Source organism: Leucopleurus acutus (assembly GCF_964270905.1).
Source record: "Leucopleurus acutus genome assembly, chromosome: 20".
NCBI classification, from domain to species: domain Eukaryota; kingdom Metazoa; phylum Chordata; class Mammalia; order Artiodactyla; family Delphinidae; genus Leucopleurus; species Leucopleurus acutus.
In genome coordinates this window covers 55431390-55453290 of record NC_139162.1, presented here as the reverse complement: position 1 = coordinate 55453290, position 21901 = coordinate 55431390, and the positions used below count along the sequence as shown (strand labels likewise).

Below are 21901 nucleotides of genomic sequence, written 5' to 3'. Positions count from 1 at the left end.
AGACCTTTCCTTATCTTACCACTACATTTTGGATTAGAACATTTACGATTTACCCTCTTAACAACTTTCAAGTATATACTACATTACTGTTAATTATAACCACAATGCTGTGCATTAGATCCCCAGAACTTATTCATCCTCTACCTAGAAGCTAGAAGAACTGTAGTGTGTTAATTTTGCCTGCTGTATTATATACTGGAAACATCCTTGTAGTATTTTATTGTCTATATGTGCAAGTTCTTCTAGGTTTTATATGGCAAAAATCTCCTGGGTAGCATAAACATATTTGAAAATCTAAGGGATAATGATGCATTTCTTATTTAATTGACTGTCTTATTTTGTATAACCAGAAACAATGTGGAGTAATTCCTTTTGTCCCAGACCTTCACTAACACGGGTTATTGTCAGACTTTAAAAACAGTTTGCTAGTCTCACATTCAAGATATTGAATTCTTAGATTAAAATTTCCCCAAAGAAATCTCCAGGCCTAAATGGTTTTACTTGCAAATTCCAGAAAACATGTAAAAACAATAATATTAATTCTACTCAATCTCTTCTAGAAACTAGATGAGGAGGAAACGTTGTATTAATTTATGAGGCCAGACCAACTCTCATAGTAAAAGTAAAGAAAACGAAAACAAAATAAAACAAAAATTTGCAGGCCAGTCTCCCTCATGAGCATAAACACAAACGTCTTCAACAAAATATTAGCAAATCAAATCTAACAACATACTTTTAAAATACTACACCACATCCAAGTGGGGCTTATCACAGGAATGCAACATTGCTTGATATTCAAAAATCAACCAACCAGGCTTCCCTGGTGGCGCAGCGGTTGAGAGTCCGCCTGCCGATGCAGGGGACGCGGGTTCATGCCCCGGTCCGGGAAGATCCCACATGCCACGGAGCGGCTGGGCCCGTGAGCCATGGTCGCTGAGCCTGCGCGGCCGGAGCCTGTGCTCCTCAACGGGAAAGGCCACAACAGTGAGAGGCCCGCCTACCACAAAAAAAAAAAAAAAAAAAACAACTGGACAGAAGACCCAAATAGACATTTCTCCAAAGAAGACATACACATAGCCAAGAGGCATGTGAAAAGATGTTCAACATCACCAATTATTAGATAAATACAAGTCAAAACCACAGTGAGGTATCACCTCACACTGGTCAGAATGGCCATCATCAAAAATCTACAAATAATAAATGCTGTTGCTGGGAATGTAAATTGTTGCAGCCACTATGGAGAACAGTGTGAAGGTCACTTAAAATCTAAAAACAGAGTTACCTTATGATCCTGCAACCTCACTCTTGGGCATATATCTGGAAAAAACTCTCATTCAAAAACATGCATGCACCCCAATGTACCTAGCAGCACTATTTACAATAGGCAAGACGTGGAAGCAACCTTAATGTCCATCGACGGATGGATAAAGAAGATGTGATATATGTATAATAGAATATTACTCAGCCATAAAAAAGAATGAAATAATGCCATTTGAAGCACCATGAATGGACTTAGAGATTATCATATTAAGTGAAGTATGTCAGAAAGAGAAAGACACATATCATGTGATTTCACTTATATGTGGAATCTTAAAACATGGTACAAATAAACTTATTTATAAAACAGAAATACACTCACAGACAGACAAAACAACCTTATGGTTACCAAAGGGGATAAAGGGGGAAGGGATCAATTAGGAATTTGGGATTTGCAGATACACACTACATAAAATAGATAAACAACAAGGACCTACTGTATAGCACAGGGAACCATGCTCAGTATCTCATAAAAATCTTTAACGGAAAGAATCTGAAAAAGAATATGTATATATAAGTGAATGACTTTGCTATACACTTGGAACTAACGCAACATTGTAAATTAACTATACTTCTATTTAAAAAAAAAAAAAGTAGTAATCTTGCCCCCACTGCGGGTGAGGGAGAACCCTAGTCCCCTTAAGTGGAGGATGCCCTGGTGTCTAGGTCTGTGGTCTCTTCAAGCGCTGACTAATGGCATTCTCATTTCTCTCATTAGAGACTGTGACAGATATCTGTTTAGTCTTCTCATTTTATTTCCTGTGTAGATTAGCTATTGTTTCTATTTTTCCATTTCTGGTCTCACTAGGATGCATTCTAGAAAACTTAATCAACGTTTTAGGCAAGATGGCAGAACAGGAAGTCCCAGCTCTCATCCCCGCACATCAACAGTGACAAAAGTACGGTATTTGGGGAAATAAATTTTATGCGAACTGCAGGATCCAGTTAGCAAGGTGCGACACCTCGAATGAGCATAGAACCAAGAAAAACCACTTTGAAAGGATAAAAGGAGCAGTTCCCTCCCCCGTCCCCCCTCCCCCAAGCTGGCACCCTCAGCGCTGAGAGCCTCCTCCGTTCGGCCCAGGCCAGAGGGAGTCAAGCTGCACCCACATCCCCAGGCTCCGGGCACTGCCTCACAGACCTCCTGGCCTCTCATCTCACTCAGAGCCCGAGGCCACAGGCCCACGTGGGGGCAGCAAAAGAGGAAGAGAGGGACAGGCGCTGTAGTAGCCGGCAGAGCCTGGCAGGATGGAGAGGAGGACCGATCCTGAGACTTCTCCCTCAGGAGGAGGAAAATGGAGCCCGCCCCCAGCCCCCGCCATCCCCCGCACTCCTCCAGGGGAAGCGGGGACACGGTGAAGGCACACAGCTAGGCATCCTTCCCCAGGAGGGAGGGACGTGGAGCTTGCACGTCACAGAGCACGTCTGAGAGGCTCCAGAATCTCTGACTGGGCTGGTCTGCAAACTCCGACCATGAAGACTGGAAGAGGCGGCTGCTTCTTCCAACACACAGACACCAAAGCAAAGCTGTAAGACCCACGAAGAATCAGGGAATGTGACACTGCCGAAGGCAAGACATAAACCGTAACAGAGGAAGGTCTATCAGATGCCTAACTGTTCAAACTAACTGTCTCAAAGAAGCTCCGTGAGCTATCTTCCACAAGGGTGCCAAGAACACACAATTGGGAAAGGATAGTACTGTCAATAAATGATGCTGGGAAAACTAGACACCCACATGCAGAAGAATGAAACTGGACCCTCAGCTCACACCATATATAAAATCAAGTCAAAATGGATCAGAGACTTAACCATAAGGACTGAAACCATAAAACTACAAGAAGGAAGCATAGGGGAAAAGCTTCTTGACGTGAGTTTGGACAATGGTTTTTTGGATATGACACCAAAAGCACAGGCAACAAAGACAAAAATAGACAAGGGGATTGCATCATATTAAAAGCTTCTACACAGCAAAGGAAACAGACAACAGAGTGAAACGGCAACATATAGAATGGGAGAAGATATTTGCAAACCATGTATCTGATAAGGAGCTACTTGTCAAAATATACAAGGAGCTCACACAACTCAACGCAAAGTAGTAACAACCCAATTTAAAAAACAGGTAAAGGACCTGAATAGGCATTTCTCAAAAGAAGACATTCCAATGGCCAAACAGTACATGAAGAGGTGCTCAGCATCACTAACCCTCAGGGAAATACAAATCAAAACCACAATGAGGTATCACCTCACACCTGTTAGAATGGCTGTTATGAAACAGACAAAAGATAACAAGTGTTGGGCTTCCCTGGTGGCACAGTGGTTAAGAATCCACCTGCCAACGCAGGGGACATGGGTTCGAGCCCTGGTCGGGGAAGATCCCACGTGCCACGGAGCAAGTAAGCCTGTGTGCCACAACTACTGAGCCTGCGCTCTAGAGCCCACAAGCCACAACTACTGAAGCCCGCGGGCCTAGAGCCTTTGCTCCACAACAAGAGAAGCCACCGCAATGAGAAGCCTGCGCACCGCAAGGAACAGTAGCCCCCGCTCACCGCAACTAGAGAAAGCCCACGCACAGCAACGAAGACCCAGCGCAGCCAAAGATAAATAAATAAGTTAATTAAAAAAAAGATAACGAGTGTTGGCAAAGTTGTGGAGGAAAGAGAACCCTATGCATTGTTGCTGGGAACACAAATCGGTGCAGCCACTGTGGAAAACAGTATGGAGTTTCCTCAAACAATTAAAACTAGAACTACCTACCATAGGATCCAGCAATTCCACTTCCGGGTATATAGCCAAAGCAGATGAAACCACGATCTCGGAGACATATCTGCACTCCTATGTTCACTGCAGCATTATTCACATTAGCCAGGATATGGATACAACCTCAATGCCTGTCGAAAGATGAGGAGATAAAGAAAATGTGAGATACGCACGCGCGCACACACACACACACACACACTGGAATATTATTCAGCCTTTACAAAGAAGGGAATCCTTCCGTTTGGGAAACATAGATGAAACTGGAGGACATTATGTGAAGTAAAAGAAGCCAGACACAGACAGACAAATACAGCCCGAGCTCACTTCCCTGGGGGATCTAGAATAATCAGACTCATAGATACACAGGAGAATGGTAGTTGCCAGAGGCTGGGAAAGGGGTCAGTGGGGAGATGCTGGTCACGGGGAACAAAGTTTCAGTTACGCAGTCGAGTCACTTCTGGAGATGTGATGTACGGTGATGTGACTACAGTTCACAATATTCCATCGTAGACTTGAAATTTGCTTACAGGATAGACCTTAAGTGTTCTCACCACACACACACTCACACACAAATGTTCAGTATGTGAGGTCATGGATATGTTAGTTAGCTTAATTGTGGTGATTGTATCACAAGGTAAGTGTATATAAAAACATCAAGTGGGACTTCCCTGGCGGTCCGGTGGTTAAGAATCCACCTTCCAATGCTTGGGACGCAGGTTGGATCCCTGGTCACGGAACTAAGATCCCACATGCCACGGGGCAACTAAGCCCACAAGCTGCAACTACTGAGCCCATGCACTCTGGAGCCTGCGCACGCAACGAAAGATCCCGCCTGCCACAGCGAAGATCCTGTGTGCCACAACTAAGACCCAACACAGCCAAATAAATACATAAATAAATAAATGCTTTTTTTAAAAAATAAAAACATTAAGTTGTACATCTTAAATATACACAATTTTTGTTACTTATATCTCAATAAAGCTGAAAATGTTTTCTTTCATTTAATTACACCAAGCACATTGGTAGTTATTCCATCTCTAATTTTAGGCTGTTACTCCCATGTTAACCTATGTATTTACGTTTTTATTTCTAAACAGCTATGCATTCTCCTCCTCCGTTAGAGAAGACAATGTTCTCATTATACTTCACCTGAAATATGGGTACTCTATATACGTGTATGTGCGTGTGCACATCTGTGTGTCTGTGTGCACACGTGTGGGTGCATCTGTGGGTGCGTGTACAAGTTGTGTTAATTTTTCAGTGCTTTTCATACCACTTTTTTCTCATGTGACATCTCACTTTCTCCATTACATCTCTTAGTATTCCTTTCACTGAGTGTGAAAATAGTAAAATATCTAAGAACTTGCGTCTCTGGAAATGCCTTCTCTCACTCTCATTCTCTCTTTATCAAGTTACTTGAAAACATTTCTTATTTCAAACTAAGTGTGTGACTCAACTACTGGGAGAGGCACATACAGGTGATGGGAAAGGGATCCATCCCCACCAGAACCCTTCTGCTCTCTCAGGAAGACGCAGCCTGACGTGGTGGGCTGAGCGGAATGGACACAGCTCCTACAGGTCACATGTGGTGGCTGGAACCTCCTCGCAGTTAGGGATTTACCCTCTGATGAGCCTTTCACTTTTGTCCCTTAAAAATAATTTGGCTCAGTGTAAAATTCTTCCCAATTAATTCCCTTCAGGTATTTCTCCAGTATCTTCTGGCATCGCCTTTTGGTACGGGGTAGTCTGGTCCCAATGAGCTTGTCATTCTCTTAATGGTAATTTGCATTTTCTACAGGAAGTAGTTTCAGGACATTTGTAGGGCCTCAGGACAGTCGTCCTTGATTTTTTTCAGTTGAAATTTTCACAAAATAGAATTAACCATTTCGAAGCGTACAATTCAGTCTGAGATACTTTTTTTTAAATTTAACCTTCATTTTATTAATTTACCATGAAGGGTCAAGATACAGATGTCACTTTTAATTACAGGCGTCCTAGCACTTAGTTGGCCTCTCCTCATCTCTGAAAAATGTTCAATTCTTCATTTCTTTGGCCGTTGTTATACGTCACGACCTTTCCTTCTGACACTTACAATAGATATGACGTGGGCCCTCCTCATTCTATTCCCCAAGTACCTTGAATTTCCATTTCTGGTCTCTCTAACCTTCATTGTGGAACATTTCCTCGATATTGTTTTCAATTCCATAACTGGTCCCTCAGCTGTCTTGTCCTTGATGGGGTGACGTTTTTTAATGTGTTCATCCTACTGGATTTGTCATCTCTACCTTTTCTAACTCTTAATAACTGCCCTTTCTTCTATAAAATAATCCATATGGTTGCCTCCCTTTATTTTTCAGATACTTAAACACGCTTAATTCAAATCGACTGTCATATTTCCCTACTGATTCTTTTTCTGCATATTTTTATTTCAGCAAAGCCACTAATTGTGTTGTGATACAATCAAGATATTCACATCAAGTATGTTCTACATTTTTTTCCATCTCTTTATTGGTTTCCTACTGATTCTGTTTCCTTGCCTAGGACACCCCCATTCGTCAGCAGACGGCTGTCCGTAGCACTGTCATCATTACTAGGGTCACTGTGATGTCCATTCCTGTTAAAGGCTCTGCCCTCACACCCCCGGTCTCTCCTAGAAGGCGTCTCCCGGGGCTGTCCTGGGAGTCAGGCTGACCAGGGGCGACTGCTGCAACTGCTCTGCCCCGTGCTGCCCACCGTCTCAGACTTAGCATCTGCTCACAGCTGTGGCCTCAGGTATGGTCCAATGGGACCCTCACACTCTCACGAGGGTGGACGCCCAGCGCTGACAGTCGTGGACTGAGTCTGTTTCACGCCACACAGGGGAGGTGTCTCAATGCTGACCACGGGCTTGGGGCAGTGAGCAGAGCTATCCCAGTGCCCGTCCAGAAAGGCGGGGAAGTGGGGCCGCAGCTTCAACCTCCACCTGGAGCCCTGACCCCTCCCTGCCTGTGAAGACCTGGGTCCCTCTCTCTGTCCACACAGGCGGGAACCTCCTCCCTATGACCCCCTTGATGATCCCGGTCAGCGGGGGCCACTCAGCCTAGTTCCCTCTTCTTTGGTCTGGATCCCTCTCCATTTGGGGAACTTTCTTTCTCTTTTTCTGCATGTGTCTGTGGGTACGTGTTTCAGAAATATTCAAAATAGTATTTCTCAGTGTTAGGAGCAGAGGAGGGCTCTTAGGTGGGCACCACAATCACCCACTTTGCCGTGGAGTCTGAGCCCAGGATCCTCTCATGTCCCACCCACTGCTGTTGTCACCTGCTCTGGAAATTAACAACGGTGATCCTGCAATGAACCTGACACCATTGAGCTCACAGCCACTCTGAGGAGTGGGGCTCGCGACAACATGCAGAGGAGGAAACTCAGGCTCAGAAAGGGCACTGCCCTCACGGTTACAAGAGCAGTGAGGACAGATTTAAATAGAGATGTTTTCCTTCAAAGGGAGACCTCTACCTCAAATCAAGGTCCCCTCAGCTTCCAGGCAGGACGACAGGACGGGGAGGAGAGCCCTGTCCAAGGATCAAGGACCACCGAGCAGGCAGGAACGACTCAGGGGCTTGTTCCCAGGAAGGTGGGGTAGACGCTGTTGCAAGAAAAAGGGAGAAGTCCCTGAAGGGGGCTGAGACAGAAAGCAAACCCACACTCTGGGGCCAGGGGAGCAGGCATGTTTCCTTCCTTATTGCCCTGAACTTCTCCTCTGTGCTCATTGCCACACTGACCTCCACGGAGCTGTAGGCAGATGTTAAACGTGTGTCTCTGCTGATCTGAGCTCTGCAGTGCAGCAGGAACCTGCAACCTCCCTGAAGCATCGCCAGGGCCTCGGTGACCCCTGTCCATGGTGAGGACCCCACAGGGACCTGCCGATGGACCGGCTAAGGACGAAGGAGATCCAATGGGGAGGCTCTGAGAGGGAAAGACGTGCTCGGGTCACCCTCACCTGGAAGGGGCGTCTCAGGAAGACACCGGGTCTGTCATGGGAATGAGAGCCAGGCTCCTGGGGAGGGGCAGTTCCCCTTCCTGTGGGGCTGCTGACGTGACAGTCCCGTGACGGGGAGGACCAGCCTCCCAGTGGACACACCCTCGGGTCTCCGTCCTGAGGGCACCGTGGTCTCCTCCATCTGCACCGCCTGGACCACAGGGACAAGACGCCATGACCCCCAGCCTCACGGCCCTGCTCTGCCTCGGTGAGATGGAGGAGGGGGAGGGGAAGCCCCAGCCAGGGACGGACCCCTCCCCACAGCCAGGCTGCTCTGTCAGGAGACCCCAGGACTCAGGAGGCTCACGGGTAGGAGAGGCGCTCCTCAGGATTCAGGGCGAACCTCTCACAGGGGTCTCTCTTCCAGGGCTGAGTGTGGGCCTGAGGACCCAGGTGCAGGCAGGTGAGTCTGTCCCCAGGTGTCCCACCTCCCTACTGATTATGGGGACAAGGGGCCACCCCCAGGCAATGGGGTGGGGAACAGCAGTTCTGGGCTGAAGAAGGGGGAGTCTGGGAGGTTGGGGGCTGAGAGCTGGGGACCTGGGGGTGAGGATGTCTTGTGACCCAGCCTCTGATGTCCTTCCAGGCACCCTCCCCAAACCCACCATCTGGGCTGAGCCAGGCTCTGTGATCCCCTTGGGGAGCCCCGTGACCATCTGGTGTCAGGGGACCCGGGGGGCCGAGGTGTTCCATTTCGATAAAGAGGGAAGCTCAGCTCCCTGGGACAGATGGCCCCCACTGGAGCCCGGGGACAAGGGCAAGCTCTCCATCCCACACATGACACAGCCCTACGCAGGGAGATATCACTGTTACTATCTCAGCCCCACTGTCTGGTCACAGCGCAGTGACCCCCTGGAGCTGGTGGTGACAGGTGAGAGGACACTCGGGGGTCCCAGCCTCAGGCTCTGCCCTCAGGAAGGGGGTCTGCTCTCAGGGGTGTGTCCCTCTCACAGCACAGCCCTGGGGGAGGAAAGGGGGGTGTGAGCCCCATTTCACAAGCTCCCTCCTTCTCTCCTAGGGGCCCACAGGAAACCCACCCTCTCAGCCCTGCCGAGCCCTGTGGTGACCTCGGGAGGGAACGTGACCCTCCAGTGTGGCTCATGGCTGCGACTGGACAGGTTCATTCTGACTAAGGAAGGAGAACCCAAGTCCTCCTGGACCCTGGATGCACAGCGAGGCCCCCATGGGCAGACCCAGGTCCTGCTCCCCGTGGGTCGCGTGACCCCCAGCCACAGGTGGACGTTCAGATGCCACAGCTTTTACAGGGACACCCCCCAGGTGTGATCGGCCCCCAGTGACCCCCTGGAGCTCCTGGTCTCAGGTGAGGAGGTCCCACCCTGGCCTCACGCACTTTTTGAGGCATGAGACAGATTATTAGATGCTTTTCTCCCAGGATTGTCCCAGATGAGAGGGTGGGGTGAGGGGGGAGTGGGGCGCACAGGACAGAGACACAGAGTGTAAGCAACAGTGAGGCCTGGGGACCAGGACGGGAGAAGGGGCTTCATGGGAGGAACCAGACCTACAGCCCAGGGCTGGTCTTCCCCCAGGTGTGTCTGGGAAGCCCTCCCTCCTGACCCCGCAGGGCCCTGTCGTGGCCTCTGGACAGAACCTGACACTCCAGTGTCGCTCTGACGTCAGCTATGACAGATTCGCTCTGTCCCAGGAGGGGAGACAGGCCCTCCCCCAGCGCCCTGGCCGGCAGCCCCAGGCTGGGCTCTCTCAGGCCGACTTCCCCCTGGGCCCAGTGACCGACACCCACGCGGGCCGGTACAGATGCTACGGTGGACACAACCTCTCCTCCGAGTGGTCGGCCCCCAGTGAGCCCCTGGACATCCTGGTGGCAGGTGAGGAGCCAGCGGGTCAGTCAGGGACCCAGACTCTGCACAGGCCCTGCCGGGGGAGCCCCGGCTGGTGATGCTGGGACCAGGCGTAAGGGGTCCCCAGGGAGGGAGGGAGGGAGACAGAGAGAGACGGGGGTGGGCAGGGAGAGGGAGAGACTCGGAGAAAACAGAGACAGACAGAGATGAGGGGCCTCAGGGAGGCCCTGCTGAGTCGCAGTTCAGAACCAGGGCACGGACAGCCCCTCACCCCCCTTCCTCTCTCTAGGGTCGTTCCCTGACACGCCCTCCCTCTCGGTGCAGCCGGGCCCCCTGGTGGCCACAGGAGAGAACGTGACCCTGCTGTGTCAGTCAGGGAGCACAAGGGAAACTTTCCTTCTGTCCATGGAGGGGGCAGCCCAGCCCCCACTGCGTCTTAGATCAAAGTACCGAGGTGGGCATTTCCAGGCCGAATTCTCCATGAGTCCCGTGACCTCAGCCCACAATGGGACCTACAGGTGCTACAGCTCACTCAGCAGTAAACCCTACCTGCTGTCACACGCCAGTGGCCCCCTGGAGCTCACGGTCTCAGGTGAGGGACCCTGACCCTGTCCTCTCTGACTCAGTCAGCTCAGGGCTCTGTCCCGAGCACTCTGGGCTGGGGTTGAGTGAGGGGACTGTGAGGGAGGGTCACCCAGATGGGGATCTGCCCCTCAGAGGCCCTCCCATCCCCTCCCACACCTTCTCACCTCACCTGGAATCTGGAACCTGACGACTGTAGAGGAGACCACAGGGCAGGTGTAAGGGAAAGGTTTCATGAGGTGGGGACTGCAGGGTCAGCCCCACCCCCTTCCTGTCCTCATTCCCAGGATGCTCTGGGGGCCCCAGCCCCCCACCGACAGGCCCCAGTTCAACAACTAGGGAGTCACTGAGGCCTCTCTGCAGAGGGAGCACAGGCCACCCCAAGGCAGTTTCAGAGTCTCTGGGAGGATCTAATGCCCTCAGATCCTCAAGGACAGGCTGGTGGTCAAGCAGAGATGCCAGGAGGACCCCAGGGCTCCAGGAGCTCTGAGGCTGGTGGATGAAGGGTGGGGGTCATGGAGAGGGAATGACCCCTCGGGGCCCATCCTGGGGGAGGAGCAGTGGGCTGACGTGGGAAGAAGCAGCCCCCAACCCTCACCTCCTGTCCTGACCCCCGGGAGGCTCTGAAGTTGGGGCCCTTCCCCCCACGGAGCTAGGCCCGCAGACGGGTGAGTGAGGGTCTGTGGGACATGGTGTTGGGCCCAGGGGGGCAGGGCTCAGTTATGGCCTTAGTTCACGCACCTCTGGAGACGCTGACTTGGACCCCCTTCCCCTGCCTGGGCCTCAGTTTCTCCAAGTGTAAAGGCAGAGAATCGTGGCCCGGAGCTTAGATTTCCTTCAGTTCTGACTTCTGGCTCTGACCCCCCAGGAGAGGAGGCCTCACAGGGAGGCCCCTGAGGATGTGACTGTATGGGGGCCTGTCCCCAGTGCCGCAGTGGTCGTGGCATTGTACGGGGAGGGGGAGGGGAGGCAGGACAATGGCCCAGGGCGCCCAGGCCCTCCCCCTTCAGCTCAGGGAGCCCAGCTTGAGTGGAAAGAGCAAGGGCTGTAGTCAGACTCCAGGTTCAGACCCAGCTCTGCGCTCCTGCTGTGGGCCCTGGGCAGGTGCTTTCTTTCCTCTGAGTCTCAGGTTCGTGGTCTGTAAGCTCCCTGGTCCCACCATGCTCACAGGCCTGCTGTGAGGTTAGATGAAATGACGGGTGGGCTTCACAGAGCTCAGGAGGGCAGAGCCCCCAGCCCAGCCCAGACCTTCCCAGGGGCATCAGGGCCCTGCAGGGTGGGGTAGGGATCCTGGGGAGAGACACAGAGTCCACCCCATGTAGCCCTGCAGACCCCCCTACAGAAGAGCAGCCCTCAGAGCACAAATCTGGTGTCTGCTGGGGGGCAGTTCAGGAGAGCTCAGGGAGCTCACAGCTCTGGGTTCTAATCCCAGCTCTGCCACGTCCAGGTTGAGTCACTTGGGGCTCATGGTTTTTCTCTCTGTGCCTCAGTTTCCTCATCTGTAAAATGGGTGGGGTGGGTAAGAGGAGATGAATGCACAGACCCCAGCACGAGCCTGCACACAGTAGGTGCTCAATTAAATGGCATCTTGGGCTCATGCATGACGTCACTGGTGCCCCAGGTCTCAAATGGTACCTGAACGTCCTGATTGGGGTCTCAGTGGCCTTCGTCCTGCTGCCCCTCATCCTCCTCGTCCGACACTGGGGTCAGAGCAGACGCAGGAAGTCGGGTGAGTAGGGAACGGGGTGACCGAGACCCCTGGAGGTGGTGGGCTTAAGGCACCAGCCAAAGGGAAACCTAGGAGATGGGCAAGGTCAGCTTAGAAAAAGATTATCCAGAGTCTGAAACTCAAAAATCTAGAAAGAAAACACGTACTGTCAGCTGACATGTATAATTTAAGGTATTTTCCTCCTTTTCAATCTCATGAAGTGTTGAAACATGTACGCAAGTATGAGTTCAGGTCTCCTTTCCTCCTGAATCCCGTGTGAGGGGCGGGGGTCATAAGAGTCCCAGGGCCTCTGTCATCTGCCCCAGCCCAGGGCGAGGCTGATTTCCACCCTCCCGCAGGGGCTGCAGACCCAGAGCCCAAGGACACAGGCCTGCAGAGCAGGTAACTCCCGCCCCGAAGACCCCCAGGCCCGCCCCGCCCGCAGCTCCCCCTCATTCTCCCCCTAACACGCCCGCCTCCCCCCCAGCTCCTGCCCAGCCGCCGCCGCCCAGGACCAGGCCCTCTGTGAGCAGAAGAGGATGGGGTGGGGAACACAGGGTTCTGGAAGCACCTGTGTGGGGGAGGGGAAGGCTGGGAAGGGGTGGGCTCAGGGGGTGCGGACTGAAACCCCACACTTCCCCTCACCCCTGGGTCTCAGTGGCCCCTTCTGGATGCACTGCGGGGGCTCCAGCCCTGAGGGATCTCAGGGGATCCCACCAAGCGATACACACCCTGTTCTGCCCCAGCAGATGCTGCCGTGAAGGACACACAGCCTGAGGACGGGGTGCAGCTGGACCATCCGGTGAGACCCCTGCTCCTGTCCAGGCCACCAGAGACCTTCTTGTTGCCAAACTCAGTCCAATGGACACGTCTCTGTCCTCACATCCCAGCTCCAGCAGCGTCCCACACTGACCTCTCCTTCCGGGCTTCCTGGGTCATCCTGCTGTGACTCCTCCCCTCCTGCTTCCTTGTGACCTCATGGCCCCTCCTTCGGGGTCCCCTTTCCTGGCTCCCCGTCCTCTGTCTGACCTTCTGGCGTTGCAGAGAAGCCCCACGTCTCAAGAGGATTTGTGAATAAGTGAATCACCTGAAAGTCCCCAAGCCTCTCTTCCTTCATTTACCCAAAAGTGGTGCACAAGGAGAGCGCATCCCCCCGGCTCCCTGTAGGTGCTGCAGGTGCAGCAGGGAGCTCACCTGGTGGGTGAGAGAGACTATATGTAAAGAAGCAGGTAGCATCCTAGAATGCAAGGTCCCGATAAGGAACGTAAAGCAAGAGAAGGTGACAGAGTGCATGGTGGGGGGGCAGCAAGTGCAAAGGTCCTGAGGCAGGGACGTGCTTTTGCAGGAAGATGGCCGTGCGGCTGGAGCCAAATGTGCAAGGGAGATAACGTGTTAATACTGAAATCAGAACCGTAGAAAGAATCCAGAGGCTCCAAGGTGTTAGGAGGTCCCCGGAGTTTCCATCAGGAAAGTGACCTGACCTAAGGTTTTAAAGCATCACTCTGCCAACACAGTGGAAAGCTGACGGAAGGAGATCACAGTGGATCCAGGAAGTCCCCTTTCTGTCCTACTCTCTCCCTCCAGCAGAACAGGCAGGATGCAGACCCCCAGGAGGGGATGTACGCCCAGGTGAACCACTCAAGATCAAGACTAAGGCGGGGGGTGGCCACCTCTTCTTCCTCCCTGTCGGGGAGATTGCTGGACACGAAGGACAGACAAGCGGAAGAGGACGAGCAGAGGGACAGTCAGGTGAGTCCCATCCTGTCCGGGACCCCAGGCTTCCCCCACCCCAACCACACACCCTCCCTCCCTCTCCCCCACCGCAGGCCGCCGCATCTGAAGCCCCCCAGGATGTGACCTATGCCCAGCTGAACCACTCGACCTTCAGACGGGAGACTGCAACCCCTGCCCCCCAGTCAGGGGAGCCCCCAGAAGAGCCCAGCGTGTATGCTGCTCTCGCCGTCCGCTAGCCCAGGAAGGACCCAGACCCCACGCTCCAGGGAGGAAGACTGCACGGACCCCGGAAGGCACAGGAGCTGCCTGCCTGCAGTGGACACCGCCTAACGACCATCAGACAGCCTGGACTCCCAACACAGACCACCAGGAGCCCCTGGGACCCTTTGGCAGTCACCTGATTCTACCCTCAAAGATAACTAATATCCTCACGTTTTAGAAAAAAAGCAACAGACTGCTCAATTACCAATGATTTTGAAAAAGAATAGCAAATGATTCCAAATGAAGGTAGAAGCAGGGAAATAACAATGAGAAGAGTAGCTACTAATGAGGACAAAGAAAAAGTAGAGAAAAATCAATAAAGCCTAAAACTTCAATCCTGAAAACATTAATCACACGTATATACCCGAGGCACAATGACCAGGGAGAAAGAGAGAAGGCATGCTTTACCATTATCACGACACTACGGCAGAGCCTACAGACTTTATATAAATAAAGAATTTTATGAACAATTTATGCCATTATATTAGAAAGTGTAGATGAAATGGACAAAAATTCTCTAAAATATAATTTACCAAAATGATGAACATTAGGATAAATAGGAAATCTGGATTGTTGTATATATTAAATATGCAGAGTCTGTGATTTAAAATTTTCCCAAAAAGTGAACTCTGAGTCCGGAAGGCTTCACCAGTGAATGCTTCTGAGCACGTATGCACTTATCAAATACACACACACACACACACACCAAACTTACACAAGCTTCTGCAGAGAATAGGGAAGGAAAGGAATACTCCCTGCAATACCTTTTGTCGGGCCAGAAAAAAATTGAGACCAAAGCCTGACAAAGAAACTACAAAATGGGAAAATCACAGGAAGCTCTGTTTTTCTGTCTTTTGTTTTCCTAAACAAAATATTCACAAACGAGATTCATTGCTATATAAAATGAGTAATATATCATGAACTTGCAGGTATTTTTTTTTAAGGAATGCATGGGTGGTTTCATCCTCAGAAATCAATCAATACATTTCAAACATTAAAAGAAGAAATTTTAAAAATCATCATATCAACAGATGCAAAGCTTTTGATAAAATACATCACCAATTTATAATGAAAAAAACTCAGGAATAAAAGGGAATTTCCTATTATTTGTAAAAGCATCTTTTAAAATCTACAATAGAAATCATTTTTAAAGGTAAAAACGTGCAATCCTTCTGCCTGCAATTGCGAGTGAGCCAGGAATGTTCACTATTACCCTTCTGTTCGGCAGGCCTGGAAGAACCAACCAATTAAATAAAGAAAAAAAAAGTGATAGGCACTGAGGGATGGAATAAAACTGTATTGCTCAAGATTACAAAATTGTGTGAGTGGAAAATCCAAAATAGAATAAGGACCTATTATTCGAATTTGAAAAGAATTTATCTAACGTCACTGGGTACATCATCACAATATATAAAAGTCAGTTGCATTTCAGACTTCCAGTTTTGGAGCAGGAGAAAATAGAAGTATGTCTCCCTGACCCCCCACAAAGCACAGTAAGACTCCTGGACTTTACATACACAACAAACATAAGAATACAGGCATACCTCCATTTATTGTACTCCCCAGATATTGCAGGGATGTTTTTGTTTTTACAGATTGAAGGTTTGTGGCACCCCACATCAAGTAAGCCCATCAGTGCCCTTTTCCCAACAGCGTTATTATTATTATTATTATTATTTTATTGATTTTTGGCTGTGGTGGGTCTTCCTTGCTGCGCGTGGGGCTTTCTCTAGTTGTGGCAAGCGGGGCTACTCTTTGTTGCCGTGCGCTGGCTTCTCATTGCAGTGGCTTCTGTTGTTGGGGAACATGAGCTTTAAGTGCACGGGCTTCAGTAGTTGCAGCACATGGGCTCAGTAGTTGCGGTGCACCGGCTCTAGAGCGCAGGCTCAGTAGTTGTGCACGGGCTTAGTTGCTCCGCAGAATGTGGGATCTTCCCAGACCAGGAATCAACCCATGTCCCCTGCATTGGCAGGTGGATTCTTAACCACTGTGCCACCAGGGAAGTCCCCAACAGCATTATTTTTTAATGTATGTACATTGTGTTTTTAGACCAATGCTGTTGTACACTTAACAGACTACAGTATAGTGTAAACATAACTTTTATATGCACTAGGAAAACAAAAAACTGTGGGACTCGCTTTAATGTGATATTTACTTTATTGCTGTGGTCTGGAACTGAACCTGCAATATCTCCAAGGTCTGCCTGTACTCTGAAGGGTAGAGAGAAGGCAGCAGACACACTAAGACTGCTAAGACCCCCAGTAATGACACAGTGGGTGTCAAAGGAGACCGAGTAGGGTACCTGGACTGCCCCATCCACCTGGCAGTAATGAGTCAGTGCCCCAGCCATGTGTAAGAAAAGTCTTTCTATAACAAAGATTTACATAAGACCCAGACTCTCAAAACATAATATCCAAAATGACCAGGTCTAATTTGAAAAATCATTCGCCACAACAGGAACCAGGAAAACCTCGTCTTGAGTGAGAAAAAACCATCCTTAACAGCTGCTGACACTGAGATGACACAGATTTTGGAATTTTCTGACAAGGCTTTTAAAACAGCCATAATAAAAATGCTTTGAGGAGCAATTACACACATGCTTAAAATAAATCTAAAAAACTAGAAAGGCTCAGCAAAAAAAGAGAAGACATAAAGAACGCAACGGAGGACTTCCCCGGTGGCGCAGTGGTTAAAAATCTGCCTGCCAAGGCAGGGGACACGGGTTTGAGCCCTGGTCCGGGAATATCCCACATGCCATGGAGCAACTAAGCCCCTGAGCCACAACTACTGACCCTGCACTCTAGAGCCCGCAAGCCACAACTACTGAAGCCTGCGTGCCTAGAGCCCGTGATACGCAACAAGAGAAGCCACTGCAATGAGAAGCCCGCGGACCGCAACGAAGAGTAGCCCCCACTCGCCGCAACCAGAGAAAGCCCGCGGGCAGCAACGAAGACCCAACGCAGCCAAAAATAAAACAAATAAATTTTAAAAAATGAATGCAATGGATATTTCAGGTCTGAAAGATACAATAATTAAAATAAAAGGCTCCATGGATGGACGGACCCAACAAAAGAATGGAGGCGACAGAGGAAAGGATGTAAAGATACGAGGATAAAAATTACTCAGTCTGAACACCAGTGAGCACATATTCTGGGAAGCACGAGAGCGCACTCTCAATGACCTCACACCCCTGGGATCTGAGTCCTAAAACCAAGAGAGAGGGTAAGACTGGAAAACTATTCAGTAAATAATGGCTGAAATTTCCCCAAACTTTGCAGAAGCCATGAGTCTATGCATATATGAAACTCAGTGAACCCCAAACAGGATGAGCCCCAAGACATCCAATGCAAGACGCATCACAATCCAGAAAAAGAGGAAGAAGTTCCTTGCATGCAGTGAGACAGAAATGCCTCCTCACTGTGGAGGGAACCCACCACTCACGTGACCTTGGACTTATCAGAAGGTAGTGGCACAACAGTTTCAAGGGCTGAAAGAAAAGAACTGTCGATCCCCAATGCTATGCATTGTGAAACTATCCTTCAGGAATGAAGGGGACATAAAGACAATCTCAGGCGAAGGAAAACTGAGAAGATTTATCACAAGCAGACCTACCCTTCACAGTACGGCCAAACTAAACCTAGGATGTACCCAAAAGCAGATTTTTTTTTTAAGCCTTGAAAAGAACCACAAAGCTGAACCACAAAGTCATTTAATCAACTTCCAAAACATAGTTACAGTCTTTAAAGAAAGAAAGCAGAATCTGTATACTTAACAATATAACTTTCCAGGGAATTCCCTGGAGGTTCAGTGGTTAGGACTCTGCGCTTTCACTGCCCAGGGTGCAGGTTCAAGCCCTGGCCGGGGATGTAAAATCCTGCTAGCTGCCTGGCATGAACAGAAAAACAAAACACAATATAACTTTCGTATAACCCAGTGTATGGTAAATCAAAAACAATCCTGCGGTCAGGTGGAAGAGCAGAGGTTAGTGCCTCCCTCAAAGACATAAGGGAGGGAGTGGTGGTGGCCCATCGCACCCCTGCTTAATACACCAGCCTGGCCCCTGCAAACACTGAGCAGATCAAGGGTGGTTGGTGGTGGAGGGCCTCAGACTTCACCCAGCGCTAAGTCCTGTCACAGCGGCTGTGAGGGATGCATATTTTTCCTAGAACAGAATCAGGCAGCCTTTGGTCATTTCTATGCAGCTGTGGATCTGGTAACTAAGAAGCAGTTCTTCACCTAGGATGGACTGCAGTACACGTTCATACTTTGTCCAGAGAGAAATTAACTCTCCCTCTTTCACAGCACAGTCCAAAAGGACCCTTGGCATCGTGACATTGGGCATAACATCCCATTTGTCCACAACGTTGATGACATCTTGCTAATTGGACCTGATGGTTAGAGGGTGGAGAGTACTCTGGTATGTATTCCATATGGTGGGACATAAGGAAGGAAGGAAAGAAAAGAAAGAAAGAAAGAAAGGGAAATTCAAAGACTCAGAGCCCGCCAAAGCAGCGACCTTTATAGAGGGCCTATTCTCTGAGGGCTGCCAAGACACACCCTGTGTAGTAAATCACGTGCCATTGCACCTCGCAACACCTAACACTGAGAAAGAGGCACAATTCTGGGTATGCGTTCTCGGCTTGTGGAAGCAGCATATATCATCCTCGAGAAAACAAGTGACTTCTCAGGTTACTGAGAAGCTTGCAAGTCTGAGTGGAGCCCCCAGGAAGGTGGGGCTCTGCAGTAGCTTCAGGCTGCAGTACCAGGACCCCGGGTATCCAGGTGTACCGGAGGCTGTGTGAATTCTCTGCTGAGCCCCAGTGGCAGAGGTGAGGTTTAGCCCTATGGGTTCATGTCACCACATCCACCACCTGCAACAGAGAGCTAGACGCCACTTAAAAAACTGCTCCTAAGGACTTCCCTTCTGGCGCAGTGGTTAAGAATCTGCCTGCCAATGCAGGGGACACAGGTTCGAGCCCTGATCCCAGAAGATCCTACATGCCATGGACCAACTACGCCCGTGCGCCACAACTACTGAGCCTGAGCTCTAGATCCCACAAGGCACAACTACTGAAGCCCGTGCGCCACAAGTACTGAAGCCTGTGCGCCTAGAGCCTGTGCTCTGCAACAAGAGAAGCCACCGAAATGAGAAGCCTGCGCACAACAAAGAGTAGACCCCGCTCGCTGCAACTAAAGGAAGCCTGGACGCAGCAACAAAGACCCAACACAGCCAAAAATAAAATTAATTAAAACAGAAACTGCTCCTGGCAGGCTCCTGGTTCCCAACAGACACTGACTGACTGACAAAGAGACATCAAGTGTCTGTGCAGCTGAAACTTCCCGTGATGAGCCAGGTGTTGTCATTCCCACCAAGTCATTGGGTTGCAACCCACTGTTGGATGAGTGGTAAACCTGGGGACAGGAAGAGGTCCGCAGAACAAGGTAAGTCCCACAAAGGCAGGGGTTAGAGGCACAGGATACCTCCACGGCTACCTGTCACAGTGACACCCCTCCCTCAGCTGTCCTCTGCAGCTTTACGGCCTGGGTCACGTCTGGGCAGCGTCAGGTTTGGGGGTGGTGTTGCTCTACAGCCCTGTACCTGAAAGATACTGAGGGAAAATGCTTTCACAGGGCAGACATCTGGGTGATGAACAGGATACCTTTTGTGTGTGTGGAAAGAGAACAGGGTAGAGGGAAAGATGTACACAGACCCAGGGACGGGAGCAACCGCCCTGCCTAGACAGTCAGGAGAACTGAGCGGGAGGGGACAAGGATACCCAGGAAGGAGGAATGGGTACAGGAGTGGGCACGAGGCACGTGGTCTTTCAATGAGGTATTAACGTCCCCCCCAGAGCCTCACTGCAGACAGGGTCCTTAACAGCCAAGGGGACAGGACGCCTGGTTCAGTGGATGTTTGCCAGCCTCTGCCTCCTTGCTTACACACTGGGCCTTTGAAGGATGGCCGTGGAGACAGAGATGGAGGCTAGTCATCAGCCTGGAAGCAGGGACTGACTGCCATTCACCGAGAGTGATCTAACTACAGATACTGCTGAATGTCCATTGTGTCAGCAGAGGAAAGGAACACTTGAGTCCTTAACACTGCATCATTTCTTATGGAAGCAAATCAGACACGTGGTTGCAGGTTGACTTCATCCTGATGGAATGGACACTGGTTGAGCCTGGCTAGTATGCATGTGTATGTATACTGAGACATGAAATGTACCCCCTTTGTGCTGTTTGATCAGCTTTGGCAAATGTAGAAATTCATGTAGCAACTGTCACCACAATCAACATATAAAACATTGCCATCACTCCTGAAATTCCATGGTGACCTTTTTAGTCAACCTACACCCTCCTCACTAGGAATTAGTTTCACATGGTCTAGAATTTCATAAAAATGGAACTATAAAGTCTGTACTCTTCTGTATCTGCCCTCTTTTGTTCAGTATAATGTTTTGATTCATCAACTTTATTGGCATCTCATTTGAGTTTTCATTTCTCTAATTATTATAGATGTTAAGCAGTTTTTCATGTGCTAATTGGTCATTTATATATCTTTTTTTTTTTTTTTTTTTTTTTTTGCAATACGCGGGCCTCTCACTGTTGTGGCCTCTCCCGCTGCGGAGCACAAGCTACGGACGCGCAGGCTCAGCGGCCATGGCTCACGGGCCCAGCCGCTCCGCGGCATGTGGGATCTTCCTGGACCGGGGCACGAACCTGTGTCCCCTGCATCGGCAGGCGGACTCTCAACCACTGCGCCACCATTTCTTCTTTTGAGAAATGTCTGTTTAAACTGTTTTGCTCAAGTGGGAAGGTTTTATTTGTAAAAGTCATTATTTATTCTACATACAAATCCTTTATCTCGCACACACACACATACTATATGTGTGTATATATATATATATATATATATATATATATATATATATATATACTGTATATATTTTCTTTTAGTCTTGGCTTGTTTCTTCCATTACCTAACATGGTCTTTTTTTTTTTTTTTTTTAATTTATTTTCTGGCCGCACCATGTGGCATGCAGGATCTTAGTTCCCTGACCAAGGATGGAACCCTCGCCCCCTGCAGTGGAAGCGCAGAGTCGTAACCACTGGACCATCAGGGAAGTTCCCTAACACAGTCTTCTGAAGAACAAAAGTTTTTAATTCTATGAAGTCCAATAAATCTTTTGTTTTTGTTGTTTTCTGTGCTTTTTGTACCTTTCTTAAGAAATCTTTGTTTGGGACTTCCCTGCTGGTCCAGTGGTTAAGACTTAGCCTTCCAATGCAGGGGGTGTGGGTTCAATTCCTGGTTGGGAGCTATGATCCCACATGCCTCGCGGCCAAAAAACCAAAACATAAAACAGAAGCAATATTGTAACAAATTCAATAAAGCCTTTAAAAAAATCTTTGTCTAATCCAAGGTTGTGGAGATTTTCTTTAATGTCCCCTTTTAGATACTTTATGGTTTTGCTATTGCAATTAGATCTATGATCCATTTCATGTGAATTACTGTGTATGGTGTGAGGTAAAGGTGACGCTTCATTTTTTCCAAATAAATATCCAGTTCTTCCAGAAACATTTGTTGAGAAGATTATCTTTTCCTCAAGGAAGTACTCTGTTCCTTCGTTAAAAATCAATTGATCATATATGTGTGTTTACTCCTGGGATCTCTGTTGTTTATTTTTTCCACCTATCCTTATGCAAATTCCACAC

At 49.4% G+C, this 21901-nt stretch overlaps 1 protein-coding gene across 1 annotated transcript; it reads left to right on the top strand.

Annotated features, from left to right (window-relative positions):
• Nucleotides 1-8263: 8263 nt before the first annotated feature.
• On the top strand, nucleotides 8264-15071 carry LOC309977416 (leukocyte immunoglobulin-like receptor subfamily B member 3; the record flags this gene model as incomplete). The annotated part of the gene is given in 13 exon segments (XM_082863516.1): nucleotides 8264-8492; nucleotides 8676-8960; nucleotides 9108-9370; nucleotides 9374-9410; nucleotides 9637-9933; nucleotides 10196-10498; nucleotides 11109-11156; nucleotides 12110-12217; nucleotides 12556-12598; nucleotides 12684-12721; nucleotides 12946-12998; nucleotides 13781-13945; nucleotides 14023-15071. Coding segments are annotated over 13 exon segments (2013 nt in total). The 3' UTR covers nucleotides 14167-15071.
• Between the last annotated feature and the right edge of the window lie 6830 nt (nucleotides 15072-21901).